Consider the following 26,230-nt stretch of genomic DNA (forward strand, 5'->3'; position numbering starts at 1 on the left):
ATATATATAGAAATATATTATGAATCTAGAGTAATCGTAGAACATTTTCTTTAAGGAAACATGCATCAAAGAGCTACCAAAGATTTGATTGTTAACAAAAAAATAACAAGGATTAGAATATTTTATGAATGAAAACTTTCTTATTATTCACAAGCTTCCTTTCTGCTACAGTTTACTTAATTCTAACTAGTTAATTAGTGTCCCTATAGTTTGTTTCTTTTTAACCACGTATTTTAATTAATTTTCCACGCATTTTTGCCACATGTTTGTTTCTTTGTAATTAGTTTACAGCATATTTATTTCTTTTAACCATAAATTTATTTAATAATGACAAATCTATTTAGTAACTGTATATTTGTTTCCTTATGGTCATAGATTTATTTGAGTGATTTTAGTAAGTTTTCTTCCATGAGGGTTAGTTTAGTAATGTTGGTGAATTTTATTTATAGGATAATTTGGAAAATAAAAAGGTTCCAGCCATGTGCGAGTATACTACTTAATAAACAGACCAAACTGTTGATATTTAAAAAAATGCTCTGTATTATTGAAACGCATGAAGAATTGTTCTAGACTAAAACTAAAAGGAATTAGAGAAACAAAGATAAAACGTTATCAAGAAAAAAACCAACGACAGTCTTATTTTGGAGCATAACACATGACTCTAAGAAGAGTGAGATCATTCACTTGAGAGGGATAAACCTGGAGGAATTGGTGGCACCAACACCAGGCCTACCATGCTTAACAGGCTTATATGAGATTGAAAACTCAGCCAAGTAATGACCAATCATCTCAGGCTTGACTTCGACTTGGTTAAATGTCTTTCCATTGTATACACCAATGATGCTTCCAATCATTTCTGGCACTATGATCATGTTCCTTAAGTGAGTTCTCACTGCTTCTGGCTTTTCACCAGCTGGTGCATCCCTTTTCTGCTCAAAAAGTCATAATGTCTAGTGTTTAGAGCCATTTGGTTGCAACTTGCAAAGTGCAAAAAGGTAAAAATGTATAAAAAAGCAAGTATGAACATATATGCACATTAATTGAGATACAAGTTACAATGACCATGAAGATACTTAGATACACAATCTGACACATGGACTCTCTCTCTTGTTGTTAACGATCAAATTAAAAAGGGACTAGTGATGGGAATAATTAGAGTTTTACTGCTTTTCGCAATTTCTTGATCAAAGCCATAGGCTTTCTCGTCAACCCTCTAGAGAACCTATCAAGACAAATTACATACAAAACCGATTAGTTTCATATATAATCAAGAGACAAAATATTAGAACACACGAGACAAAGCAGACCTTCTGCGAATACGGGAACTGAAGAGCTTGACAAGATCATCAGTAGACATGTCGAGAAGAGCATCGAGATCGACTCCTCTGAAGGCAAACTTCTTGAACGTTCTCTTTTTCACGATCCCAGCCTTAGCAGCCTCATCCGCCTACATATTCCCATGACGAGAAGTTACAAATCTAAACACAAGAATACTATAAAGACACAGAGATCGAGGAGTACTAACCATTTCTTCAGATTGTTGAAACCCTAAAAATCAAGTAAGCCTAAAAATAGTGTCTGCGCAAGCAAGCGACAAACAACTTAACGTCAGCACGTAAGCACCAATATATACTTTGGAGTAACCCTACAATAATTTTCATTAGGTGCAACGAATATTCTTTTTTAATCTTTATCGGGGCCCCTTCTCCGGAAATTTGGACCTCCAAAATCAAATAAACAAACAACAACTAGCTAAGTCAAAATATAAATGAGAAAAAGTAGCTAAACTATAACTGTATATAGTCTGTCAAGTTATCAACCATAGATGATTGACCGAGAGAAGCAAACCAATACGGTTTTCATGTATTCTTTACTTTTTTTTTGTGGGTTTATATACTGGATTATATATTAATTACTCCTTTTTTTTTTGATCAAACTAAACTTGCATTAATTTTAAATGTGTTTACACTCCAACAAAGGAGAGTACAAAAGGGCTATTGACAGCCAAACAAACAACAACAACAACATAAGGGATAGAATGGCGACACAAATCACAAGAAGGAGCCATATGAAATCGTACCACAACAACATCATAAGCTTCTTTAAAGACCGCATCTAGTGTAACCCGTAGGACAACACACACTGCACCATACGCAGAGAAGAGCATTCGATGGGAGGAAGATCCTTGCAATACCAACGAAACTTGTTCATCCAATTTACTCCATATAGGAAGAAATATTAGGAAAAAAGACTGATTCAAACGAGGGACAAGCGGGAAATTAAAACCCGCCACATCCATATTCATCGGGATAAAGATGACAATGAATTTCTCTTCTACCTGCCACCAACACCAAGAAGAGAGATACACAAACACAACACCAACATCCGGAATGAAACCCATAAGAGAACTGCATACTGCAGACGCTCGCGCCAAGGCGATATAAATGCTACTAAAGGTCACAAAGGTAGAACCAAATGAGACTAAGCCCATCGGTATATCACCAGCTAAGATCATGAACCTCAATTCCAACATCACCCATACAGATAGCTGTCTAAACCATTTTACAGTAGCAGAATAAATAGTAAATAAAGAACTATGATGAGCATGAAGGACCTTACAAGGACGACTGGTATGGAGGTCGAAACACCCAAATAGAGACCTGTATATCACAGGAAAATGGAGCCAGTAGGCGAAAGAAGTGTCATCGACACACCCAAATAGATACCTGTATACCACAGGAGAAAGGAGCCCGTAGGCGAAGGAAGTGTCGCTAGCAGACACCGGGAGACCACCACCACCACTTTTCTTTGTTGCCATCCTAGATGGAGGCTTTAGAGTTAAGATATGGGTAAGAACTTGAAGAGATGGTATGAATGGCCGAAGAACAGTGATGATTCCACAAACACGAACCAAAAGATTTGGATATAAACTTTTAGAACCAAATCTTGTGGCACCAAAGAACACAAAAGAAACAACACCACCACTGGCCAGATTTGGAAATCGAGTTTCCAGATTCTGAATATACGCTTGAGAGAGGGTGAATGGTGTGTTAAAGTGCAGGTGAACAACGAGGCGGAATGAAGCGTCGGGAGGATCCGGTGGTTCTGGCCGGGAGAGAGCTTGGAACGGCACCCGAGAAAACAAACACCGCGGCGAATCTGGTGGTTCGTGCGGAGTGAGAGCTTGCGCAAGAGACGACGAACACGGTTGCGGAGAGAGAGCTTCGAACGGCACCAGAGAAGGCAGAGACGGCGGCGGATCTGGAGGAGGGCGGGGTCGCAACGGAGGAGACGAGGGCCGGAGTGATGAAAGACGGGGCACCATCACCATCGGAGCCATGGGAGAGCTGCTTCAGAGTGTTGGAGGCTGGAGAACTGGATTGAACCTGAAAAGGAAATCCATGGAGGAGGCCACCTAGGGAAGAGCGTCAGAGAGAGAAACCTTTAGGGCGAACTGAAGATATATTAATTACTCCTAAATCTTTAATTTCTTCTGCAATACATTTTACTGATTATTGAAAAAAAAAACATTTTACTGATTTTCTACAAACACATAACTGAGAAATTAGACTTTAGTATCAGTATATATATATATTCGTAACATTTTTACTGAAACATGTCATAAATAAGTAACTCAATCCATTAAAAAGGTATATCAAATACAAAGAAATGTGTATGTATGAAACATACAAATATAACAGAATACAAGCATATGTGTATCAAAAAGGAAAAAGAAGAATAGCTACAAGATCAAACAACAAAGATATGGTTCACTAAGGAAACCGACGATGAGATAGACAGACAGAAGTGTATGTAATATAAGATAATGGGGGTGGGACTTCATCTAGTTCAATAGGCTCAGTGAGTTCCAGGAACTTTTGGAAATTCCGGCAACTTGGGAACTTCAGGCATCTTTGGTAGCTCTGGTTTTGGAATCTCTGGAACTTTCGGTACATCAGGTTTTGGAACCTCTGGAATGGTTGGCAACTCAGGTTTCTGAATCTCCGGCAACTTAGGAGCCTCAGGCTTTGGAATCTCCGGCATTTTTGGTAGTTCCGGCTTCTTAATCTCTGGCACCTTTGTCAACTCGGGTTTTGGAATCTCAGGCACCTTTGGTAGCTCCGGCTTAGGAATCTCTGGCACCTTTGGTAACTCAGGCTTAGGAATTTCAGGCACCTTTGGTAACTCAGGCTTTGGAATCTCTGGTACCTTTGGCATCTCGGGTTTAGGAACCTCTGGCAACTTAGGAGCCTCAAGCTTCGGAGTCTCCGGCATCTTTGGTAGTTCAGGCTTCTTAATCTCTGGTACCTTTGGCAACTCAGGCTTTGGAACTTCAGGCACCTTTGGTAACTCGGGCTTAGGAATCTCCGGCACCTTTGGTAACTCTGGCTTTGGAATCTCTGGTACCTTTGGCATCTCGGGTTTAGGAACCTCTGGAAACTTAGGAGCCTCAGGCTTCGGAGTCTCCGGCATCTTTGGTAGTTCAGGCTTCTTAATCTCTGGTACCTTTGGCAACTCAGGCTTTGGAATTTCAGGCACCTTTGGCATCTCGGGCTTAGGAATCTCTGGTACCTTTGGTAACTCGGGCTTAGGAACCTCTGGTACCTTTGGAGCCTCAGTCTTCGGAGTCTCCATCAACTTAGGCACCTCAGCCTTTGGAACCTCTGGCATCTTTGGCAACTCAGGCTTAGGAATCTCCGGGAACTTAGGCAACTCAGGCTTCGGAATCTCTGGCATTTTTGGTAGCTCAGGCTTTGGGAACTCAGGTAACTTAGGCAGCTCTGGTTTAGGGAGCTCTGGCAACTTGGGAACTTCGAATTTCGGTAGCTCTGGATGAGGTAGTTCAGGCAATTTTGGTATCTCAGGTTTAGGAATCTCCTCCAGTAGCCTGCGAGCTCCGACTGAAACCGGATCAGCGAGAAATGCAATAAGACAGATGATTAGAAGTGGTGATGAGAGGAGAATAGCAAAGAGACTCTTCTTCATCCGTGCCATGTCTGCTTCCTTGACAAGTTTTGCCTTCTTTGTGTGTGCTTCTTTTGCTTTGTTGTGTTTTCTTGTTGTTTGTTTGTGATGATGAGTTTTGGTCTCTGATGCGGATGGCTATTTAAAGGTGTTTTGAGGAAGAATAAAGATATGGTGTTTGGTGGGAAAAATCTGTACAGATTTTTAAATAAAAAAAGTTCGTTTAACCTCTCTATCTGTATATCTACATTGTCATTTTCAATCTAATTGAATTTTAGGTCCTATATTGTTTACGTGTAAATGTTTAATTAAATTTTATAAACTCGAATAACCCAATCTTGAAAATAGTCATCAATTATACAAAGTTTATTAAGAAAATATTAGAAAATCAAGATTGAGGCTTGATCAATTGTATGTCTTAGAATTTTCTATTCAGTTGTGTTGATTCTGATTAGTCAAAACTAGTTCCAAGATGAATTTATTGCACGTAAATTTGGTAAATTTTTGCTAGTATGAAAACGCCATTAAAAAAAAAGAGGTTTAGGTGTTGGTTGGTAAACGACTTAGATCCTTTTCGTTGTGCGCAAGTTAATCGTTCGTCTGAATATAGTAAATTTTTAGGAACCATTTTTTTTACCTAAGAATGCGGTTTTAATAATTAACGTCAAATTTATCATGAGGTTAAACGGTAAGATTGGAGCTAGTGGTGGTAAGACTGTGTTAATAGCCACACATCACCCTCTATTTCTTTTTCTTCCCACACAGTTTTTTTTTCCAATAAAACAAGAACTATTAGAGATCAGATAAGAGTTATAGACGATCAGTAATAGAGATAGAGATCGTTTGAAACAATGGATGAAGAGTATGATGTGATTGTTCTTGGCACTGGTCTCAAGGAGTGTATCCTTAGTGGTCTTCTCTCTGTCGATGGCCTCAAGGTATTCTTGATATCCTTGAGCTTGTTTCTGTGCATCACATTCATATAAAGATTAGTTTTTACGCTTAGCTATGGTTTTTGTTTTAGCTAGTTATGAATTTGACATGTCATATCAATAGTATGATTGACATCACATGATGTCATATCTTGTTTTTGTCATACATTGTCATTAACGATGAAATAGCATGATCCAACCATAACTTTTTGACGTTGTTCAAAACCTAATTCATACGGATGTATATAGGTACTGCATATGGATAGAAACGACTATTATGGAGGAGAGTCATCCTCTCTTAACCTCACTCAGCTATGGAAGCGTTTCAGGGGAAGTGACACTCCGCAAGAAAATCTTGGTGCAATCAGAGAATACAATGTCGACATGATCCCAAAGGTACTTAATTATATCAAAATACAAAAATATTTCTATGAATTTATATAAGAATCGATTAATAAAAAATATGGTTTCTTGAATTGCAGTTCATAATGGCTAATGGAACCCTTGTTCAAACCCTAATTCACACTGATGTCACCAAGTATCTTAACTTCAAAGCCGTTGATGGTAGCTTCGTCTACAAGAAGGGCAAGGTAGTAACTAAGTCTATTTTATCTTTTAAAAACAAGTTATTTACTCTGTGATTTTGATCATCCATGACAGATCTATAAAGTCCCAGCCACTGATGTGGAAGCCCTAAAATCGCCATTGATGGGTCTGTTCGAGAAACGACGTGCAAGAAAGTTCTTTATCTATGTGCAAGACTACGATGAGAAAGATCCTAAGTCTCACGAAGGACTTGACCTTAGCAAAGTCACAGCTAGAGAGATTATCTCGTATGTAGATCCTATGTTTCTTCCATTTCAAGTCATTACATCATAGTTTCTTACGTTACACGCTTTGTCGCTGTTTTTCTCTTCCCAATAGGAAGTATGGACTTGAAGACGATACAATCGACTTCATCGGCCATGCCTTGGCGCTTCACAATGACGATGGCTACTTGGATCAACCAGCCATGGATTTTGTTATGAGAATCAAGGTGAAGTGTTTACTTTCTTCCTCCACAAGGCAATGTTCTGATCTCAATCTCATTTTTGGTTATGTGGTAAAGCTCTACGCAGAATCTTTGGCTCGTTTCCAAGGAGGATCTCCTTACATCTACCCACTGTATGGTCTAGGAGAGTTGCCACAGGCTTTTGCGCGTTTGAGTGCTGTTTATGGTGGGACTTACATGCTAAACAAGCCTGAATGCAAGGTTACACACGGTCAATTAATTGGTGATTGTTCTTAAAAGATGGTTAGAAGTTCATGAATCTCTAACATTATGCCTAACAGGTTGAGTTTGATAGCTCCGGAAAAGCTATTGGTGTAACTTCTGCGGGAGAAACTGCTAAATGCAAGAAAGTTGTGTGTGATCCTTCTTACTTGTCTGACAAGGTAACCCTAAACCCATTTCACCTACAAAGGTTACTTGTTGTACGGGTCTAAGACGGTTCCCTTCTATTATAGGTTAAGAAAGTTGGGAAAGTGAATAGAGCGGTGTGTATAATGAGCCATCCTATTCCAGAAACCAACGATGCTCACTCGGTCCAAATCATTCTTCCTCAGAAGCAACTCGGCCGCAAATCAGACATGTAAGAGATCATAATCAGATAGCACATTTAATTATAGAACATTACGACTAGCTTCTACTTTGAAAAAAATGAAGATGAATCTACGAGATTCTGGATTTTGTAGGTACTTGTTCTGTTGCTCATACGCCCACAACGTTGCACCAAAAGGCAAATACATAGCTTTTGTCTCTGCAGAAGCTGAAACTGATAGTCCAGAAGAAGAGCTTAAACCTGGAATCGAATTACTTGGACCTATAGATGAGATCTTCTACCATTCTTATGACACATACGTTCCAACCAATAAGCAAGAAGAAGATAACTGCTTCATATCTGGTGTAAGTGAATATCATAGTACATCATATTATCTAATAAGTAATTTTCATCTCTGTTTTATTTTCTTGATGTTTCTTTGTTTTATTATCAGACTTATGATGCAACAACACATTTCGAGAGTACAGTCGAGGATGTACTAGAGATGTACACCAAGATCACTGGAAAGGTATAAACACTCATCACTATGTTTCTTGGTTCAGAAGTAAATACAACAGTTTGAATACTGAGTTTTTTTTCTTTTTTTTTTGCAGACTCTTGATTTGTCTGTGGATTTGAGTGCTGCGAGTGCTACTGCAGAAACTTGATAGTTTTTCTTTTGTTATTTCATTCATTTTATTTGTTCCTGCTGGGATTTTTTGACTAAAATAAAATATATTTATATATTTATATTCTAAAATATGAAAACTCCATCCTAATAGTTTATATATTTACATATTTGTTATTGCATTTCAATAATTATCCATTTAGAAATTTTTAAAAATTATTGTAGTAGAATTTATTTTGGGATATCCACCAATATTTATATTTTATATGTTATTTTATTATTTATTGAGATACTTTCTTAAGTAGTATCTTCCTAGTCACTATACTCCCGATATATTCTCTTTTTGACTTGGGATGCAAAAACGTGTTGGTAAAGTAAACTTCACCTCCAAGAGAAATCGACTTGCAATCAATTAAAATATTATATATATATATATATATGTTGGGCAACTTTTTTTATCCAGATAATTCATCACTTATTCATTGCCCAAAATCTTCCAAAATGCCTAGAAAACGACACGAAGGTGAAATTATATCTGTGTCTACGAGATGCTCTTTAACGAAGTTAATTTGAGTGATTTGTTTGTGTTTTTTCTCTGTTTGTGCAGAAAGATCCTCTTCTTCTTCTTCCTCCTCCTCCTCTAGCTCGTCTCCTCGAACTAGTAACTTCCTTATATAATCCATTTTGTTTTTGGATGTATCTCTCTTACGTTGCAAGAGAATAACTGGTTTAGGGTTTAGTAAATCCCTTAATCCCTTTTTTTTTGCATGTGTATTATGAAATGTTTTGTTCCTTATTTGTGTAGAAAGCTCTCCATCTCGCCCTCGTGCATCATCTTCAAGCAGGCGCTCTACTAGTAGTAGTAGTGGTAAATTTCATTCTCGTCAATAGATCTCTTAGAGAGAGTAATTAAGTGTGATCGTTGTTAATGATAAAATTAATAAAATATCTCAACTAGAACTATATATTTCTATTGTAAATCTAGCAATCAAGTTTGTATGTTATGATCAAACGTTTATCAAGGAAGTCACAGTAATAGTAGTGAAACGTGCAAGTACATATGGATATTTACAAGTATTTTTTATCTTTTTTAGGTTTTTAAATTGTGTATATGTAATTTAATCTAGATGTCTTTTGTTATTGTTGGTTGTGCAGGCAGATCTTCTCCTCGCCCTCGATCAACAGCTTCACACAGCCCATCTATTCATACTGGTAACTAAATTTTCTGTTTGGGTTGTATTTCTTTGGACTGTGGAGATAGAAGTTTTAGAAGTAGTACTTCTCAAATTTTGTGTGTTTAGGCAAATGATAGCTTGCAAGTCGCGATGATTATCCTCTCTAGTTGTTTAGTTTTATTATAAATACAACGATGTCATTTTTTCCCTTGGTTCCAGTTATCAGCATGTTCGTTTTCCGCATAAGTCATTTACACATTTCAATGTGAGATTTATAGTTACCTTTTTCTTGGTTGTCCAGAAAGATCTTCTCCACGTCCTTCAAGCTACAGTTCACCTCCTAAGACTGGTAACTTATATGATTTAATTGTTTTATTATGTAATATATGGTTTTCTTGGTCGTTCATCGTTATAATTTTTTTCTCTTATTGTTTAGTTCTATTATGTAATATATGCACTTTTTAATGTGAGAATATTTGTAATGTTTTTGGTTACTGGTTGCTTAGAAAGATCTACTCCACGCACTGCAGGCTACACTCCATCTCCTCAGACTGGTAATATTTCGTAGTATGTAGCCATATCTCTCGAAAATCATTTGAGATTAGTTGCGAGAGATTATCTATTCGGTTTATCAGTTATTTTGTTTAATGAACTTTATAGGTTTCTTTTAGTTCTTGTTATGTTAGCGTTTTTCTTCGTGGATTTCAGCTAGTCATGACTCCCACTCGAGCGAAAATACTAGTAACGATCATGGCTTCTTCTCGAGGGGACGTAGTAGTAGTAGTGATGATGATTATGACTTCTTCCGGAGGAGACGTAGAAGTAGTAGTGATGACGAAGGTATGCGCTTTAACTTTCCTTTCGGATGCTTTTAAACAATTTCATTTTAGATGATGGTTTGGTTACGTTCGCCTTGCTTACGGTACGTCATTTTTATTTCTTTTCAAATTAGGGATGTTTTCTGGTTTCATAGACGAAATTAAGGATGCTATAGAAAACTACCGAACCTCTAAGAAAGACCCTGTAGCAGCAGCAGCCGAAGTTGCAAGTACCAGTGGTTCTATTGCATGTGTCACTCAAGCCAAAGCTTTCCAAGATGTAAGTAATAACCACTTTATATGCATTGCATCTATCTATTCTATTAAAACATTCCTATTGATATATGTGTGGTCAAACTATTTTAATACATTATTAAAATCTCTTACTAATTATTTAAGAAAAATGTTATACAAATAAAAAGACAAACATGACTAAAAACACAAATATAAAAATTAAATTTCTAAAAAATATAAAACAAAAAATATACCCCCATAATTTAGTTGTGTATTATAACTTCAGAAACTTAGGATGCATGTGGCTTATAATATATTTGCATTAGGTTTGGTTTGTTTATTCAAAATTAACAAAAAAGCTAGACTTGGAAATGATATTTGGTTACGTTCTTCTATTATCTATTGTCGAATCTTAATATTTATTCAAAGCTTATCTTTGTGTTTTATATGTGTAGTGCCTCGACGAGAATGAAACAGACATTAATAAATGTCAGTCCTTGATGGACATGTGGTGTAAGTGCAAGAAGAGTTCCAAGCTAACCACCTAAAACCATTAATCCTTATTTGCAAGTTACCAAACAGTTCTTGAAATTTGTATTTCTTCATTACTCTGAAGAAGAACCCTCTCATGGTCTTTTATCCTTTCTGTCAATGTTTAGGATCTTGTCTTTTTCTCATTATGTCAATGTTTTTCATTTCCGGGTTTGATGTCAATAAAGAGAATACCATCAATGGCTTAAAAACTATTTAACAAATATAAAGGTCAATTAAGAATAAATGTAAAGTTTGTGTCCTTCAATGCAATTTATCCGCTTCAAAAATCTCTCCGTCGTGAACAAAACCAAAACCTCAAAAAATCTCCGCCGTAGATGATTTCCCGGCGATATCTTCCGTCGTACAAGCTTCGTTTCTCGGCTGCTCGGAGTTTTCGATCAGACGCGGCGCTCGAAGCCATATCCAACGCCCTTGAAGAGAAAGTCCCAAACTTGGTGCTATACAATTACCCTTCCTTCTCCGGCGCTTTCTCAGCTCTCTTCGCTCATCTCTACCACTCTCGCCTCCGCCTCCCCTCTCTCATCTTGCCCTTCTCTTCCGTCGTACCCTTCAGTGTCAAAGATCTCTCCTTGGAAGGGTTCGAGAGGTGTTACCTCCTCGATTTCATTCCTCCTAAAGACTTTGTCGCTACAAGAGATTGCGAGTATGTTTATTAACATTTTGTGTTTAAAGTTTAGATCTTTAGAGTTTAATCTTCGATTTCTTTGTGGGGTTTTAGGATTATTTGTTTTGATCATCGAAAGTCAGCAGCTTCAAAGCTCGGCTCGGTGAAGAAGAGGTTTAAGGTTAATGTGGATGTTGACAAGAGTAGCTCAAAGGCTGTGTATGAATACTTCTCGAGTAAACTCGCATCTTCCGAGGTTAGTAAAGGATAATTGTAGTAATGATTTAGTAATGACTCTTGCTTTGATTGGTATCTAATGTGAACAGTGTTATGTGCTTTAGGGGGAATCTATCAGTTTGCTAGATGATGAAGATAGAACTCGAGTTGAATCAGTTCTAGATTACATTGAAGATATTGATCTTAGACGATGGAGATTACCGGATATCAAGGCTTTCAGTTTTGGACTAAAGGAGTGGCGCTCAAAGGTTAACTGCATCACGAATCCGCACATGTACGAACAGGTTCGATGCTCTTTTCTAGGCCTGTGAGGTCGGTTAGATCGGGTTATTCGGTTCAGGTAGTTGGGTTTTTGGTTAATTCGGTTTTCGGTTAGTTTGGTTCACCCTAAATCTTAATGTTAACCCATCCGGTTCGGTTAGTTCGATTTTTGAAAAGCAAACCAAAGTTTTAGATTTTGGTTAGATTTTGTTAAAATTTCGTTTAAATTTTGGATAAATGCGGTTAGTTCGGTTATTTCTATGAGTTTGGTTCGAAATTTGGTTAGTTTGGTTACTTTGTTTCGGTTTTTTGGTATGGTTTGGGTATAATAATTTTTTTTTGAATGAAAATCAATTGCGAACCCAAAACAGGAGTTTTTTTAGAAAACCTACCGAATCGAACCAAACTTCTAAACGAACTTACCAAAAATTTTGTTCGGTTTGGTTCAAAATCGCAGGCCTAATTTGTTTCTTGAAATGTTGAGCATGTCCGTATATCATTTCTTAGTGGATCATTTTCATGTCTCTATGTTGTAGCTGTTGAGGATAAGTTCAGAGGACCTCATTGCTAATGGGAGCTCGTATTTTTCTTCCCGGCTTATCGATGCAAAGAGAGTGCTGAAGCAGAACAAAGCTTTCAAGATCAGATTGGGAAGAGGGTTTTACGGAGAATGCATGGTACACCTTTGCATCGAACTCCTCTTGTTTCAAAAAGAATCATTGATTGAGTTGAACTTTTGTTTAATGTTATAGGCAATACGCGCAGATGGTAACCATGAACTAAGCGATGAGCTAGGCAAGCTACTTAGTCTACAAAGTGCTGCAGCTGGTTTGAGGTAAATTTTTTAGTTTTCCTTATGAAGATTTGTGGATAGTTTAGTTAGTAAAGATCTCTTTTGAAAGTAGGCCAATAGGAGCTGTTACGTTCATGCAACGGAACAATCTCAAAATGTGCTTGAGAAGTACTGATGATACAACCGATACATCTGAAGTTGCTAAGGTTTTTTTTTTTCAGAACCTGAGTGTAAGCTCTTTCTGGTATAGCGATTGGCTAGACTTATATGTTTTCAATGTTTTTGGTAAAAGGCTTATGGTGGAGGTGGAACTACTTGTTCAAGCTCGTTCATCATAAGAATGGATGAATATAATGAATGGACTGCAAAGAATCCAACATGAGAGAGAACACACACTCAGTCGTCAGCGAGACCAATCTCAAAGCTCGTGTCTCTGACCTTTTCGCGCAAAGGGCTGATCAAGTTATAACTGGCTGATGAAGGAGAGAAGAACTTGAGTAGCTTTTTTTTCTCTTGAACCGGTTTTGCTACCCTTAACCGACCTTACATTTCGGTTCAGTTTTTGGTTTTTTACGGTTTTGTGTTGTATTTTTATTTCGACTACTCGATGTGTTAAAACGATGTCGTTTCCTAAAGCTTCGTGTACATTTTTGTAACCGATCATTTTTTTTATCATCGTCGACGTCGAGAAGCATCACCGCCTAGAACCTTCTCTCTTTCTCTATAAATAGAAACTTTCATACCTTCTAAAACCCTAAACCCTTAATCGGACTAAGACGCATATTCATCGCACCATTTCGTATCTTCCTAACCGAATCAATCGCATCGTGAACTTCACTTCAAAACCATGGCTACCGCCGCTCTCCTCCGCTCGATGCGACGCCGCGAAGTCGCTTCCACTCCTTTCTCAGCTTTCAAATGCGTAAGTCTTCACGGATCTGTGGCTCGAGTGAAAAGACTATGTGATCTGAACTTCACTTATTGCAATCTTACCTGATCTGATCAAATTTTTGTTGCAGCTTTCGCGCAGCGAGAAAACGTCATCGAACAGCTCTTATCATGCTCAGAATTGGAGAAGCTTCTCAAGAGCATTTAGGTATTCATTGATCTCTCCATCTATTCGCTAACACCAAGATCTCTCGCTGTGTTTCTGCTCAAAAGTTTTTCTTTCTTCTAATTGATTCAGCTCCAAGCCTGCGGGGAATGACGTCATCGGTATTGACTTGGGTACAACTAACTCCTGCGTTGCCGTTATGGAGGGGAAGGTATGAGACTGTTAATTAAATTGTATTACGGTTATATCTCGTTTAAACCGGTTAAGACCTTTTAGTTAAGAGTGTTGGTTACATTGTAACAGAATCATAACGAATAAACAGATTATCATCTTCAGTGAGCTTGAGCTCGATCCCTTTTTGTTTATGTAGAATCCGGTTATATGTGGTTTAAACCGAATATTATTAAATTGTATTACGGTTATATGTGGTTTAAACCGGTTAAGACCTTTTAGTTAGAGTGTTGGTTACATCGTAACAGAATCATAATGAATAAAACAGATTATCATCTTCAGTCAGCTTGAGCTCGATCTCTCTGGATCTAATAACTTTGTGTTTATGTAGAATCCGAAAGTCATTGAGAATGCCGAAGGCGCACGAACCACACCATCAGTTGTAGCATTCAACCCCAAAGGAGAGCTTCTCGTCGGCACACCAGCCAAGCGCCAAGCTGTGACCAATCCAACGAACACACTCTTCGGAACAAAGCGTTTGATCGGGAGAAAATTCGACGATCCGCAAACGCAGAAAGAGATGAAAATGGTGCCTTACAAGATCGTGCGCGCGCCTAACGGCGACGCGTGGGTTGAAGCCAACGGTCAGCAGTATTCTCCTAGTCAGGTTGGAGCGTTTGTGCTGACGAAGATGAAAGAGACGGCCGAGGCTTACTTGGGGAAGTCTGTTAAGAAGGCTGTTGTGACGGTTCCGGCTTACTTTAATGATGCTCAGAGGCAGGCTACGAAAGATGCTGGTAGAATCGCTGGTTTGGATGTGGAGAGGATTATTAACGAGCCAACGGCTGCTGCGCTTTCGTATGGTATGACTAATAAGGAGGGTTTGATTGCTGTGTTTGATCTTGGTGGTGGGACGTTTGATGTTTCTGTTTTGGAGATTTCTAATGGGGTTTTCGAGGTAAGTGGTTTTGGTTTATCAGGTTTTGTTTGAGGATTGTTCTTGTTAGGCCTGCGGGTTCGGATAGTTCGGTTCGGATAGTTCGGTTTGGATAAAATTTTGCCGGATTTAACCGCATTGGTTTGGTTTTCAAAAAGTTTTATCGAAGTTTTCGATTTTACGGTTCGTTCGGTTAATTTTTTTGGTTTAAATTGAATAAAATCCAAAAAGTTCAGTTAATTTTGGTTAGTTTGATTATTTCGGTTCGGATTTTGGTTAGGTAGTTCGGTTCGGAATTTGAACTTTTTTTAAAGAAAACCGAACTAACCAATTATCTAGCCGGAAAATGAATTTTTTTAATCGGAAATTTCTGTTTTGCGGTTAGTTCGGTTAAACTTTTTGTTTAAATTGAATAAAATTCGAAAAATTTCGGTTATTCTGGTTCGGATTTATGATAGTTTATTTCGGTTAGTTTGGTTATTTCGATTTTGGTTAGTTCGTTCGGAATTTCAGATAATATTGGTACTGTTTGAATTTTTGTCATTTTAGAAAACCGAACTAACCGATTACTTTGCCGGAAAATTGATTTTTTTTGTTACCGAACTTTCCAACCAAAATAATCGGCAAGTTTGGTTCGGTTAAAAATCTCAGCCGTAGTTATTAAAATTGATTTTCTCTTTTCAGGTGAAAGCCACAAATGGTGATACCTTCTTGGGAGGAGAGGATTTTGATAATGCTCTGTTAGACTTCTTGGTAAATGAGTTCAAGACCAGTGAGGGTATCGACCTCGCAAAAGACAGACTCGCTCTGCAGAGGCTTCGAGAAGCTGCTGAGAAGGCCAAGATTGAGCTATCATCAACTTCTCAAACCGAAATCAATCTGCCATTTATCACAGCTGATGCATCTGGAGCAAAGCATTTCAACATCACCCTAACAAGGTCAAAGTTCGAAACTCTGGTGAACAACTTGATCGAGAGGACCCGTGACCCTTGCAAGAACTGTCTCAAGGATGCTGGTATAAGTGCTAAGGAAGTTGATGAGGTTCTTCTCGTTGGAGGAATGACACGTGTTCCTAAGGTACAGAGTGTTGTTGCGGAGATCTTTGGGAAGACTCCTAGCAAAGGTGTTAACCCTGATGAGGCTGTTGCTATGGGAGCTGCGCTTCAAGGTGGTATCCTCCGTGGTGATGTTAAAGAGTTGCTGCTTCTAGATGTGACGCCTCTGTCGCTTGGTATTGAAACACTTGGTGGTGTCTTTACAAGGTTGATTGGCCGAAACACAACCATCCCCACGAAGAAGAGTCAGGTATGCTTGCAAAGTCATTCCTCATTGCAATGATTCCTACATTGGTTACACTCTTATAAGTTAAGTCTCAATTTTGATTCGCTGTGTCTTGAAGGTGTTTTCAACTGCAGCAGACAATCAGACACAAGTTGGGATCAAAGTGCTTCAAGGAGAGCGTGAGATGGCATCAGACAACAAGCTCTTGGGAGAATTCGATCTAGTGGGCATTCCACCATCACCAAGAGGCATCCCTCAGATAGAAGTAACATTCGACATCGATGCGAACGGCATTGTCACTGTCTCTGCCAAGGACAAGACGACAGGTAAGGAGCAACAGATCACAATCCGATCATCTGGTGGACTCTCAGAGGATGATATCCAGAAGATGGTGAGAGACGCAGAGTTGCACGCTCAGAAAGACAAAGAAAGAAAGGACTTGATCGATACCAAGAACACAGCGGACACAACGATTTACAGCATAGAGAAGAGTCTTGGTGAGTACAGAGAGAAGATCCCTAGTGAAGTCGCCAAGGAGATTGAAGATGCTGTGGCGGATCTAAGGAGCGCTTCGGCTGGAGATGATGTCAATGAGATTAAGGCTAAGATCGATGCGGCGAACAAAGCTGTTTCGAAGATAGGAGAGCATATGTCTGGTGGAGGTTCTGCACCAGGAGGAGGAGCAACTCAGGGAGGGAGTGAGCAGACTCCAGAGGCTGACTACGAGGAAGTGAAGAAGTGAAGAGTGCGACTAAATCTTCATCTGGGTTAAGAAGTTAGATTAGATCATGGTTGGGTTCGATGCAACTTGTCATAAAAACAGGGAGCAGTGGATCTGTTCCTGTAATAAGTTGTTTCTGTGGCGAACAAAACTTAATGCTCCTCTCTCTGCTATAAAACCTTTTTGTTATATAAGAGAAACGTTTCAAAATTTCATTCTCTGTTCCTCTGCTGCCTATACCAAATCATGTAGAGGAAGAAGAAAGAAAAGAGCTTTTGACTATGTGTCTTTTTCTTTATAGATCGAAACCTGGTGTGAATGACACTGCTGGGTCTAGTTTGGGAACTACCAACACAAGCAATGCCGTTATAGAGGAGAAAGAGGTATGATGACATTGCCCACACTTTGATTTTTTTTTTTTCATTTTAAATGTATAAGAGTAGCTTAACTTATGCTTGGTTTAGGCTGCCAAAGTCTCCAATAAGAGTTTCTTTGAGATGAACAAAGAGTAATAATGGAGAGGAGAATCGTTTTTTCAAACTCTCATTGTCTTTGAGAAAGTAAGATCTAACTTTTTGTTTTGGTGTTAGGCTTTTTGAAGGCTATGTTTGTTTGCTTCTTTTTTTCTTTGTTCTTAGATCATATCGAAGGTGTTGAAATTTGGATGTAATAAATTTTATTCCCTGCTGCCACTTTTAGTTCTCCTCTTACAAGTGTGCTTCATAAAATTCCATCTTTCACTATAGCAAACAGATCCATTTTCTTCGGATTAATATGCAACATGCACTTACTTTATCAAACAAAATAATTAGACATGGAGTATAAGAAGAAACAGAGTTGCTTATGCTTACGTGGGGGAAGACTTGTCAAGATAAATATAAAATAGAATGGGTGTGTTGTCTTCTTCTTCTATGCAGTCACATAGATTAAGGTTTGAATTGATGACGGTTATGCTCGTGAGAGAATTGTTGGTTACAATAAGACAAATTGTAATTTAGTTATTATCAGCTTGTTAAAAGATAAGACAAACGAGAGAAAAACGAAGAACAGACAGACCAAACAAAACGGTCCAACCGGTCCGGTTAACAAAACACTGAAAAAGGCGCCAACACGCTTGTTACGTAAACGGTAGCCACGTTTCGAGCACTGCGTTTGCTAATTTGTCTTCACTGAAATTCGCAGTGTTCTTTCTTCGCATTTCGGTTTATGTTTCGTTGAGCTACTGATTTGCATGCAAGGCTAGTGACACTAAGAAGCGGAGAAAATGAGAAATATTTACTTTCTAGTCTTATTTCTGTTGAGCATCTTGATCTCCATACATGCTTCTTTGCATGTGAAGTATCTTCCTGGTCTTGAAGGTCCTCTTCCTTTTGAGCTCGAGACAGGGTAAAATGAAGTCCATCTCTTCACTTCAATTTGTTATAAAAAAATCCTTAATCTAAGACATGTCTCTTTCTTCTTTGCTGCATGTGGTTTTATATAATAAGGTATGTGAGTGTTGGTGAATCTGGAGATGTTGAGCTCTTCTACTACTTTGTGAAATCAGAGAGAAATCCAGATAAAGATCCTCTCATGATTTGGCTCACTGGTGGGCCTGGATGCAGCTCCATTTGTGCTTTACTCTTTGGAAATGGTAAACAAATCTTTTTTTTTTAATTGTATTTAATGAGTCCTAACTAACTAGTTTACTTGGTGCATGTGTTGTGTGATTTCGTGTTTCTGATTAGGGATCCCATCTTGAAACTATATTTTAAGGCCTACTGGCCTAATTAAACACATCTAATTGATATGCATGTCTTCAGTATTAAATAGCTTAATTGCATGTGTGGTGTGATTCTCTTATGTTTTAAGGGTTAGGACAAGTGTAACTAATGCATGCGTTCTGTAAAAAATAGTTTAGTTGCATGCAGTACCGTGCAAACGTTTTCGGAAGTCCGACGCGAGTTCAAAAATATATTTTACATGATATATTTTTAATAATATATATATATAACTCTCAAAAATTTTAAATTATTACATAAACGTTTTTTAAATTTTTTTCATCAAAATTTTATAAAATAAAATTTTTAAATCATGAACAAAAAGTATGAATTTGTAATATAAATACAAAGATATAAATTTTTGATTAAAATGTTGATAGCTGTAAAAAATGTAAATCTTAACATTTAAATTAACTATAGTAAAATATATATTGAAAATATTATATTTTCTTTATCAAATTCTCATAAATATATAAAATAAATCTAACTCATAGCATATAAAAGAAAAGACCAATGTGATCAAATATTTACAGTTTTTTAGAAGTCGAATCTTTATAGTTTTATTTAAAATATAGCAAAAATAATCACAAACCTAGTTAATTTAAACAGAAGTCCAATTTAAATTCAAATAAAAATAAAAATCTAACTAAGAGAATATGTTAACTACCGTGTAAAAGTATTTGTTTTTGTAATTTGGAGCCCTAAAATTTCTATAAAATTTAGGGCCTCTCTTGTTGCATGTGTTGTGTGATTTTTATAATGTTTGGAGGGTTAAGACGAGTCTAATTAATGCATGTGTTCTGTGATATATAATTTAGTTTATGCATGTGTAATGTGTTGTGTGATTTTTATTAATTTTAAATGTTTTTCTCAGGTCCATTGGCATTTAAAGGGGATGTGTATAATGGGACAGTGCCTCCTTTAGAGCTAACATCTTATTCTTGGACAAAGGCGAGAGATTAATTACCAATTTTATAATGCTTTCCTCTGTAATACCAACATCTTGCTTCTAAAGAGAATGTGTATATGTATACTCAATTTTTTTTCAGGTGGCTAACATTTTATATTTGGAATCTCCTGCTGGTTCTGGATATTCTTATGCCAAAACTCGGCGTGCTGCTGAGACGAGCGACACCAAACAACTATTAGAGATAAATGTCCCACATCGGATATTGGAAGGGATTCTTAGCAATATATAAGATGGATGAGTCACTCCACTTAGCACCAATTGGTTTTAGGTTGGAAGCCCATCTAGCTTAACATGGTATCAGAGCCCGATCCACGCAGTCCAATCCGATCCATTATCGATCCAGCCCAAAGTTGGCCCATCGATCTTTGCCCGAACATTCCGAGATTGACGCTCAAAGAGCCATCATCTCGAGGAGGCGTATTAGGGATAAATGTCCCACATCGGATATTGGAAGGGATTCTTAGCAATATATAAGATGGATGAGTCACTCCACTTAGCACCAATTGGTTTTAGATTGGAAGTCCATCTAGCTTAACAACAACTTCACCAAATCGACCAGTTCCCTAGGAGTGTTGAGTGTTCTCTCTTTCTTATAGCCTAGCTTTCTTGATGATTTTGGCTTTATTTTCTAAAACTTTTCACTATGTTCTTGCTTGTAGTGGTTTGTGGATCACCCTGAGTTCATATCAAATCCATTTTATGTTGGTGGAGATTCATACTACGGGAAGATTGTTCCAGGAGTTGTGCAACAGATTTTACTTGGTATTTTCAACTTACCACCCACCTATGCCTCTCTTGTATTTTCTTATATTTTATATCAAATATTTTGATCACATTTTACAATATGAAAACAGGAAATGAGAAAGGTCTCACACCACTGATAAATATTCAGGTAACAAAACTATATTCCCTCTTTTTTTCTTTAACTGAATATATATATATTCGGTTGAGATTTATTTATATAAACTGAGCAGGGATATGTTCTTGGAAACCCTACGGTAAGTGCAAACTTTGAATCAAATCATAGAGTTTCATTTGCGCATCGGATGGGACTGATTTCAGATGAGCTCCACGAGGTATATGATTTTTTCTTCTTCATCATCATCGATCATGTGATTCTTGAGACATTTGGTTACAATCTTGTTTACATCACTACTATATGCAGTCACTTGAAAGAAATTGTGGAGGCAAATTCTTTAACGTAGACCCAAGTAATGCAAAATGCTCAAATGGTCTTCAAGCTTATGATCAGGTAAGGATTATAGTAAAAAACACCATACGAAGTATCTGCATGCATTTTTCACAAACTAACTTGTCTCTTTTTTTTTGTTTGAGTTCTTAGTGTATCTCAGAGATATACATAGAGCAGATTTTGTTACCAAACTGCAAAGTAGATTATGTCTTACCAGACATATCACTACCTAACATCAGAACCAGTAGAAGAAGAGAACTCAAGGAGTTTTCAGGAAATGATTCATCATCATTGCCTCCTCCTAGATGCTTCGTAAGAATCTCCTTTTTTTTTTGGTTATTTTGTATATTTATAGGTTAATGATAACACTTTCGTATTCTCAGACTTATAGTTATTTTCTGTCTGCCTTTTGGGCAAACGATGAAAATGTACGAAGCGCTTTAGGCGTGAAGAAGGTACCTATGTGAAACTTTGTTTCTTGTTCTAAATTGAAAACTTAACACAACCTGACCAATTAAATGTTTAAATATTATGCAGGGGTTTGGAAAATGGAGTAGATGCAACACCCTAAACATACCATATACATATGATATTCACGATGCCATTCCATATCACGTTAACAATAGCCGTAAAGGCTTCCGCTCTCTCATCTACAGGCAAGATTATTGTTTGTTGATGCGCCATCTTCTTCTTTTTTTTGAGTAACAAAAGCATTCATGATTAAGTCACAAACTAAATATTTGCAAAATTTTAAACAGTGGCGATCATGATATGATGGTACCTTTCTCTTCAACTGAAGCATGGATCAAATCTCTCAACTATTCCATTGTTGATGACTGGAGACCTTGGATGATGACTAGCAATCAAGTTGCTGGGTAAAGTGAAAACAAAGTCATGTTTCACTCCTTTATCATCAACTTTCATATCTCCTTCCTGAATGATCTTTAAACACACTCAGATTGTTTCCTGTGTTTTGTAGATATACAAGGAGCTATGCAAATAAGATGACATTTGCAACCATCAAGGCAAGAAGTTCTAAACCCTTTCTTTCTTTCTTTCTTCTCTAGTGTTTCTACTGGTAGAATTACAAATGATATAGAGAGTGTTTGATATATGTAGGGAGGAGGACACACTGCTGAGTATAATCAAGACCAATGTTCACTTATGTTCAAAAGATGGATTGATGCTGAATCTCTCTGAAGATTCTCACTCACTTCTCTCTCTCTCAAAAGTTTTATGAGTTTTTATTGTTTTTCGTTTATGGTTATTAAGTAAAAATTTAATAATAATAATGACCTTTTATTATCATCAACTAGATCATGACCCGCCCGACCGGGCGGGTGTTTATTTTTGTTTCAAATTTGTTTTGTTTATATTCATGATTTATTTGTATTAGGTAGTCTGTATTACATTTAATAGTAAATGTATCCGTGTTAGTAATAAAATTTTATCAACATATTTAATATGAAATAGAGAATATGAAAAATAAAAATGATGATAATGATGCATTAACATAAGAAATATAAAAAACAATTTTGCCAATTTAAAATATAATGAAATAAATAATTATGAGTTAGTATGATATATGAAAAGGAAAATTAAGGTATAATTTTTTTATTGAGATATATTTATTCTAAGGCTATGGAAATATAACATATTAAAATTTTTATTAAGAGTAGTCTAAGAAAAAATAAATTTATGATCAACCATAGTTACAATTTAATTAAAGGCTTAAGTTTGGGTTAAATAGATAACTAATTGTGTCCATTTGATTTAAAAAAGCCTGAAAATTTTAAAAGCCCACCTGTAACAGTTTTTTTTCTTCCGGGAAACGTAAAAAAAATTGTTGGGAACTTCCAGAGAAACAAACTGTCGGTGTTCTCTATTCTCTCTCTATCTTCTTCGATCTCTCTATCTTCCTCAATAGAAACAAAAACAAATTCAAAGATTGTGTACCAGAGAAATATAACCAGAGAAACAAAAACAAATCCGATCATGACCCTCAAAGTAATTCTTATAAAGAAAGATGATCGAGACAGCAGAAGAATATAGGTAATCGTTTGATAGAAATCAATTATCTTTGTTATGTTAGATATTCTTGTTACCAATAATTGATAACTTTTAATTATAATCAATGTTGATTGATGCGCAAGGTTAGGGAAGAATGATTCTGGTAACTAATTATATGCAATATATTTTGATGGTAACATGAATATAGTATTGATATCTTTTTGGTTAAATCAGAATCGCTTTCCAAAAATATAAAATATTTTTTGTTACCAAGAATATAGCTAATCGTTTGATAGAAATCAATTATCTTTATTATGTTAGATATTCTTGTTACCAATAATTGATAACTTTTAATTATTTAATGTTAAAAATAAATGTTGATTGATGCGCAAGGTTATGGGAGGAATGATTCTGGTAACTAATTATATGCAATATATTTCGATGGTAACATGAATATAGTATTGATATATTTTTGGTTAAATCAGAATCGCTTTCCATTTTTTTTGGTAACTAATTATATGCAATATATTTCAATTATGTTTTTAAATTTTGAATTTGATGTTTTTTTTTCATGTTCTACTGCTTCCTTTTTTGGATGTTAAGGAAAGAAGAACTGATTTGGAAAAAAAACTACACCATCTAATATTAACGTAAACACAAAAAAAAATTATACGATATATTATTATAGTTTACGGTACCAGTAACATGATGTTAATGTTAATTAGTGTTTTGGAGGAATGTTAGATGCTATATAATTATACGATACGAAAGAATAATTGAATTGATGATTTAATTTGAAGTCATCCGATTTATAACCTAACATTTCATCATGTTCAAGACTTTAAGTCATTGTTTCCGTTTTTGTAGTGTATAGTATAGCATTAAATAATCGATAAAGACAAGCTAATTTTAAGGAAAGAGTAATAATAGTTTCAGTGGCATTTGAAAGTAATTAATATTGAAAACTCAGGATTAATTTAATTTTGTACTCCTGTTTTAATAGATCAGATGGTGAAAAAACAAAATCTCTTTTAAAAGAACTAAAATCAAGAATTGACTCGAGTCTGATAATTATTCTGTTAATGTACCCTGATATCACCACATTTAAAGGTCAGTAACACAAAATCCATATAAGGCCTATAGATTAAGTCCCGGTTTAGCTCGTACCGGGAAATGCTTCTCAACATCATCAACATCATTGACAAGATGAGCTTTTGGATCATCCAACGAGATAGCAACAATCTTCCAGTCTAGCTCTCCTTCATCAATCATAGCTAAAGCAGCCAAAGGCTTAATTTTTAAAACTTCCCCTATCTTCCTTTGAGCTTCACCAATCTCAACAACATCAACTACAAATCCAAAAACCATGAACAAAGATCTAGCTAGTGGGCATTCCACCGTCACCAAGAGGCATCCCTCAGATAGAAGTAACATTCGACATCGATGCGAACGGCATTGTCACTGTCTCTGCCAAGGACAAGACGACAGGTAAGGAGCAACAGATCACAATCCGATCATCTGGTGGACTCTCAGAGGATGATATTCAGAAGATGGTGAGAGACGCTCAGAAAGACAAGGAAAGAAAGGACTTGAAACTAGGGTCTTCTTTTAATTATTGAATCTAGGCATGGAACGTGTTTGTTTTTTGTTATCTGCTCTTGAAACGTTCTTGTTCGCAGCTCGCTGGTAATGCTCAACCTTCATGGAGTAGTTCACACACTGCTCAAAACTATGCGAGTTTCTTCAAAGCTTTCGGGTATGTATCTAATAAGATCAACTTATTTCTTAAGTATGAACTCTCAGAACTTAGGAGAAAAGATTGTTTGTATTCACTGAACAAAGTATTACAGAGACGTTAAAGGACTCTCTCTCCCTACTACAACTTTGATCAATCCAATGATGACATAACCAACTACTCTCTCCTCTCTTTTATAGACTCCTAGGATCTCGTGAATGCCCACAAGCGTTCTGCGTTTCCTCAAACGTTTGCGAGTCACGTCAGCACATCCTCGACAGGCCATGTGCTGCAGATCTTCTTGATAACGACCTTTATTCCTTTATTCTTACTCGACTCTACTCGCTAGCCAGCTGTCCTTCTCATCATTTCTCAGATGTTTGTCCTCTTCTCCTATAGTGAAACAGGATCGGCGGTCGTTCTGCTTCGTACGTATCAATACCCGGCCCTTCGAAATTGATCTTGTCCTCAAGGTCAAACTGTGGGAACTGATCTTTCATCACACTAACTTCTTCCCATGTGCAGTCATGAGCCGGCAACCCTTCCCATTGAACTAGCACCTCCTCCTGCTGAGTTTTCTCATTCCTTCTTTTCTTTAATACTGCTGCAGGCTCAGTTTCCAGCACCCCTTCCGACGATAGTTGTGGTGGTATAGCCACAGTCTCCACCAACTCTCCGACCATCTTCTTGAGCTGTGAGACATGGAACGTTGGATGTATTTTGGTACCTTCGGGCAGTTTTAACTTGTAAGCGACACGCCCTACTTTTGCCAACACCTCGAATGGTCCATAGAACCTAGCAGACAGCTTCTCGTTAATGCGTTTGGCTAGAGTGCGCTGTCTGTAAGGACGGATCTTCACCAACACCATATCTCCCACTGTGAATTCAACCTCACGCCTTTTGATGTCTGCCTTTTCCTTCATCAACTGCTGAGAGCGATGGAGTTGCTCCTTAATGCTATCCAACATCCTATCTCGCTCTTTCAACTGTTCTTCCAACTCTGCATTCACCGTAGACCCGTTCTCATACCTTAACAACGTCGGAGGTACTCTTCCATACAGAGCTTGGAACGGCGACATCTGAATCGAAGTGTGATAGGAGGTGTTGTAACTCAGCTCAGCCCACTCCAGAAACTTAGCCCACGTTCTTGGCTTATCCCCTGCGTAACACCTCAGATACGTCTCCATACTTCTGTTGGTTACCTCAGTCTGCCCATCGGTTTGTGGGTGATAAGCGGTACTGAAGCACAGCTTTGACCCTGACAGCTTAAATAACTCCTTCCAGAACGAACTTGTGAAGACCTTGTCTCTATCCGATACTATTGTGCGAGGGAACCCGTGTAGTTTGATGATCCCATGCACAAAGAGTTGAGCGATTTCTGGCGCCGTGAAGGGGTGTTTGATCTTGATGAAATGTGCGTATTTCGTGAAACGATCAACCACCACTAACACTGCGTTGAAACCATCCGATTTTGGAAGTCCTTCCACAAAATCCATCGAGATATCCTCCCACACCTGACCTGGAATCGGCAGCGGTTGAAGCAACCCTCCTGGAGCCAGTGTGGAGTATTTCTGTCTCTGGCAAGTCTGACACGCCGCCACATACCTCCTTATATCC

General features: G+C 37.3%; 7 protein-coding genes across 9 annotated transcripts; 5 read left to right on the forward strand and 2 right to left on the reverse strand.

Annotated features, from left to right (window-relative positions):
• Nucleotides 1-491: 491 nt before the first annotated feature.
• Nucleotides 492-1,657, reverse strand: LOC125581690 (40S ribosomal protein S15-4-like). Its single transcript, XM_048747547.1, has 4 exons — nucleotides 1,526-1,657; nucleotides 1,308-1,447; nucleotides 1,165-1,222; nucleotides 492-929 (listed from the first exon to the last, which is right to left on the reverse strand). The coding sequence occupies exons 1-4, from the start codon at nucleotides 1,526-1,528 to the stop codon at nucleotides 681-683; spliced, it is 450 nt and encodes a 149-aa protein (XP_048603504.1). The 5' UTR covers nucleotides 1,529-1,657; the 3' UTR covers nucleotides 492-680.
• Nucleotides 1,658-3,695: 2,038 nt separating this feature from the next.
• On the reverse strand, nucleotides 3,696-5,103 carry LOC125581664 (protein PELPK1-like). The gene has a single exon (XM_048747499.1). It carries the CDS (start codon nucleotides 4,993-4,995, stop codon nucleotides 3,859-3,861), a length of 1,137 nt encoding a protein of 378 aa, XP_048603456.1. The 5' UTR covers nucleotides 4,996-5,103; the 3' UTR covers nucleotides 3,696-3,858.
• A 644-nt stretch (nucleotides 5,104-5,747) lies between these two features.
• On the forward strand, nucleotides 5,748-8,273 carry LOC125581659 (guanosine nucleotide diphosphate dissociation inhibitor At5g09550-like). Its single transcript, XM_048747491.1, has 11 exons — nucleotides 5,748-5,903; nucleotides 6,147-6,293; nucleotides 6,380-6,487; nucleotides 6,558-6,730; nucleotides 6,822-6,933; nucleotides 7,006-7,149; nucleotides 7,230-7,331; nucleotides 7,404-7,528; nucleotides 7,632-7,842; nucleotides 7,932-8,006; nucleotides 8,092-8,273. The coding sequence occupies exons 1-11, from the start codon at nucleotides 5,817-5,819 to the stop codon at nucleotides 8,143-8,145; spliced, it is 1,338 nt and encodes a 445-aa protein (XP_048603448.1). The 5' UTR covers nucleotides 5,748-5,816; the 3' UTR covers nucleotides 8,146-8,273.
• A 233-nt stretch (nucleotides 8,274-8,506) lies between these two features.
• LOC106383399 (putative protein TPRXL) lies at nucleotides 8,507-11,022 on the forward strand. Its single transcript, XM_048747527.1, has 9 exons — nucleotides 8,507-8,628; nucleotides 8,713-8,766; nucleotides 8,911-8,973; nucleotides 9,261-9,317; nucleotides 9,582-9,629; nucleotides 9,787-9,834; nucleotides 9,989-10,120; nucleotides 10,233-10,378; nucleotides 10,788-11,022. Exons 1-9 carry the CDS (start codon nucleotides 8,544-8,546, stop codon nucleotides 10,878-10,880), a joined length of 726 nt encoding a protein of 241 aa, XP_048603484.1. The 5' UTR covers nucleotides 8,507-8,543; the 3' UTR covers nucleotides 10,881-11,022.
• On the forward strand, nucleotides 10,976-13,479 carry LOC106382946. 2 transcript variants are annotated; one of them, XM_013823042.3, is made up of 7 exons: nucleotides 10,976-11,530; nucleotides 11,606-11,747; nucleotides 11,833-12,012; nucleotides 12,526-12,666; nucleotides 12,742-12,824; nucleotides 12,895-12,988; nucleotides 13,075-13,479. In XM_013823042.3, the coding sequence occupies exons 1-7, from the start codon at nucleotides 11,202-11,204 to the stop codon at nucleotides 13,162-13,164; spliced, it is 1,059 nt and encodes a 352-aa protein (XP_013678496.1). In that variant the 5' UTR covers nucleotides 10,976-11,201; the 3' UTR covers nucleotides 13,165-13,479. The 2 variants fall into 2 exon arrangements, with proteins under 2 accessions (XP_013678496.1, XP_013678497.1); XM_013823043.3 differs by lacking the exon at nucleotides 12,895-12,988 and having other exon boundaries at nucleotides 11,109-11,530.
• LOC106385334 (heat shock 70 kDa protein 10, mitochondrial) lies at nucleotides 13,467-24,512 on the forward strand. Of its 2 annotated transcripts, XM_048747468.1 has the most exons (7): nucleotides 13,467-13,704; nucleotides 13,802-13,878; nucleotides 13,969-14,047; nucleotides 14,399-14,965; nucleotides 15,629-16,249; nucleotides 16,344-16,473; nucleotides 24,289-24,512. In XM_048747468.1, exons 1-7 carry the CDS (start codon nucleotides 13,630-13,632, stop codon nucleotides 24,495-24,497), a joined length of 1,758 nt encoding a protein of 585 aa, XP_048603425.1. In that variant the 5' UTR covers nucleotides 13,467-13,629; the 3' UTR covers nucleotides 24,498-24,512. The 2 variants fall into 2 exon arrangements, with proteins under 2 accessions (XP_048603425.1, XP_048603423.1); XM_048747466.1 differs by lacking the exon at nucleotides 24,289-24,512 and having other exon boundaries at nucleotides 16,344-17,161.
• LOC106382940 (serine carboxypeptidase-like 19) lies at nucleotides 17,792-22,291 on the forward strand. Its single transcript, XM_048747553.1, has 15 exons — nucleotides 17,792-18,332; nucleotides 18,434-18,579; nucleotides 19,581-19,657; nucleotides 19,756-19,843; nucleotides 20,213-20,247; nucleotides 20,336-20,438; nucleotides 20,531-20,568; nucleotides 20,651-20,752; nucleotides 20,842-20,928; nucleotides 21,019-21,180; nucleotides 21,252-21,323; nucleotides 21,406-21,524; nucleotides 21,627-21,743; nucleotides 21,848-21,893; nucleotides 21,988-22,291. The coding sequence occupies exons 1-15, from the start codon at nucleotides 18,211-18,213 to the stop codon at nucleotides 22,066-22,068; spliced, it is 1,395 nt and encodes a 464-aa protein (XP_048603510.1). The 5' UTR covers nucleotides 17,792-18,210; the 3' UTR covers nucleotides 22,069-22,291.
• Nucleotides 24,513-26,230: the final 1,718 nt, after the last annotated feature.

Source organism: Brassica napus, chromosome A2 (genome assembly GCF_020379485.1).
Source record: "Brassica napus cultivar Da-Ae chromosome A2, Da-Ae, whole genome shotgun sequence".
In the NCBI taxonomy this organism is placed as follows: domain Eukaryota; kingdom Viridiplantae; phylum Streptophyta; class Magnoliopsida; order Brassicales; family Brassicaceae; genus Brassica; species Brassica napus.

Excerpts from the sequence above, each read along its gene's own strand:
- LOC125581690 (XM_048747547.1), bottom strand. Across the intron at positions 1,223-1,307 it reads AGTTCCCGTATTCGCAGAAG|GTTCTCTAGAGGGTTGACGA; the intron begins GTCTGCTTTGTC and ends TTGTCTTGATAG. Across the intron at positions 930-1,164 it reads TCAAGAAATTGCGAAAAGCA|AAAAGGGATGCACCAGCTGG; the intron begins GTAAAACTCTAA and ends CTTTTTGAGCAG.
- LOC125581664 (XM_048747499.1), bottom strand. The coding sequence starts at position 4,995 with ATGGCACGGATGAAGAAGAGTCTCTTTGCTATTCTCCTCTCATCACCA.
- LOC125581659 (XM_048747491.1), top strand. The coding sequence starts at position 5,817 with ATGGATGAAGAGTATGATGTGATTGTTCTTGGCACTGGTCTCAAGGAG. Across the intron at positions 7,843-7,931 it reads ATAACTGCTTCATATCTGGT|ACTTATGATGCAACAACACA; the intron begins GTAAGTGAATAT and ends TTTTATTATCAG. Across the intron at positions 8,007-8,091 it reads ACACCAAGATCACTGGAAAG|ACTCTTGATTTGTCTGTGGA; the intron begins GTATAAACACTC and ends TTTTTTTTGCAG.
- LOC106383399 (XM_048747527.1), top strand. The coding sequence starts at position 8,544 with ATGTTGGGCAACTTTTTTTATCCAGATAATTCATCACTTATTCATTGC. Across the intron at positions 8,767-8,910 it reads TAGCTCGTCTCCTCGAACTA|AAAGCTCTCCATCTCGCCCT; the intron begins GTAACTTCCTTA and ends TTATTTGTGTAG. Across the intron at positions 8,974-9,260 it reads CTCTACTAGTAGTAGTAGTG|GCAGATCTTCTCCTCGCCCT; the intron begins GTAAATTTCATT and ends TTGGTTGTGCAG.
- LOC106382946 (XM_013823042.3), top strand. The coding sequence starts at position 11,202 with ATGATTTCCCGGCGATATCTTCCGTCGTACAAGCTTCGTTTCTCGGCT. Across the intron at positions 12,013-12,525 it reads ATCCGCACATGTACGAACAG|CTGTTGAGGATAAGTTCAGA; the intron begins GTTCGATGCTCT and ends TCTATGTTGTAG. Across the intron at positions 12,989-13,074 it reads ATACATCTGAAGTTGCTAAG|GCTTATGGTGGAGGTGGAAC; the intron begins GTTTTTTTTTTT and ends TTTTGGTAAAAG.
- LOC106385334 (XM_048747466.1), top strand. The coding sequence starts at position 13,630 with ATGGCTACCGCCGCTCTCCTCCGCTCGATGCGACGCCGCGAAGTCGCT. Across the intron at positions 13,705-13,801 it reads CTTTCTCAGCTTTCAAATGC|CTTTCGCGCAGCGAGAAAAC; the intron begins GTAAGTCTTCAC and ends TTTTTGTTGCAG. Across the intron at positions 14,966-15,628 it reads TTTCTAATGGGGTTTTCGAG|GTGAAAGCCACAAATGGTGA; the intron begins GTAAGTGGTTTT and ends TTCTCTTTTCAG.
- LOC106382940 (XM_048747553.1), top strand. The coding sequence starts at position 18,211 with ATGAGAAATATTTACTTTCTAGTCTTATTTCTGTTGAGCATCTTGATC. Across the intron at positions 18,333-18,433 it reads CCTTTTGAGCTCGAGACAGG|GTATGTGAGTGTTGGTGAAT; the intron begins GTAAAATGAAGT and ends TTATATAATAAG. Across the intron at positions 20,753-20,841 it reads TTTCAGATGAGCTCCACGAG|TCACTTGAAAGAAATTGTGG; the intron begins GTATATGATTTT and ends TACTATATGCAG.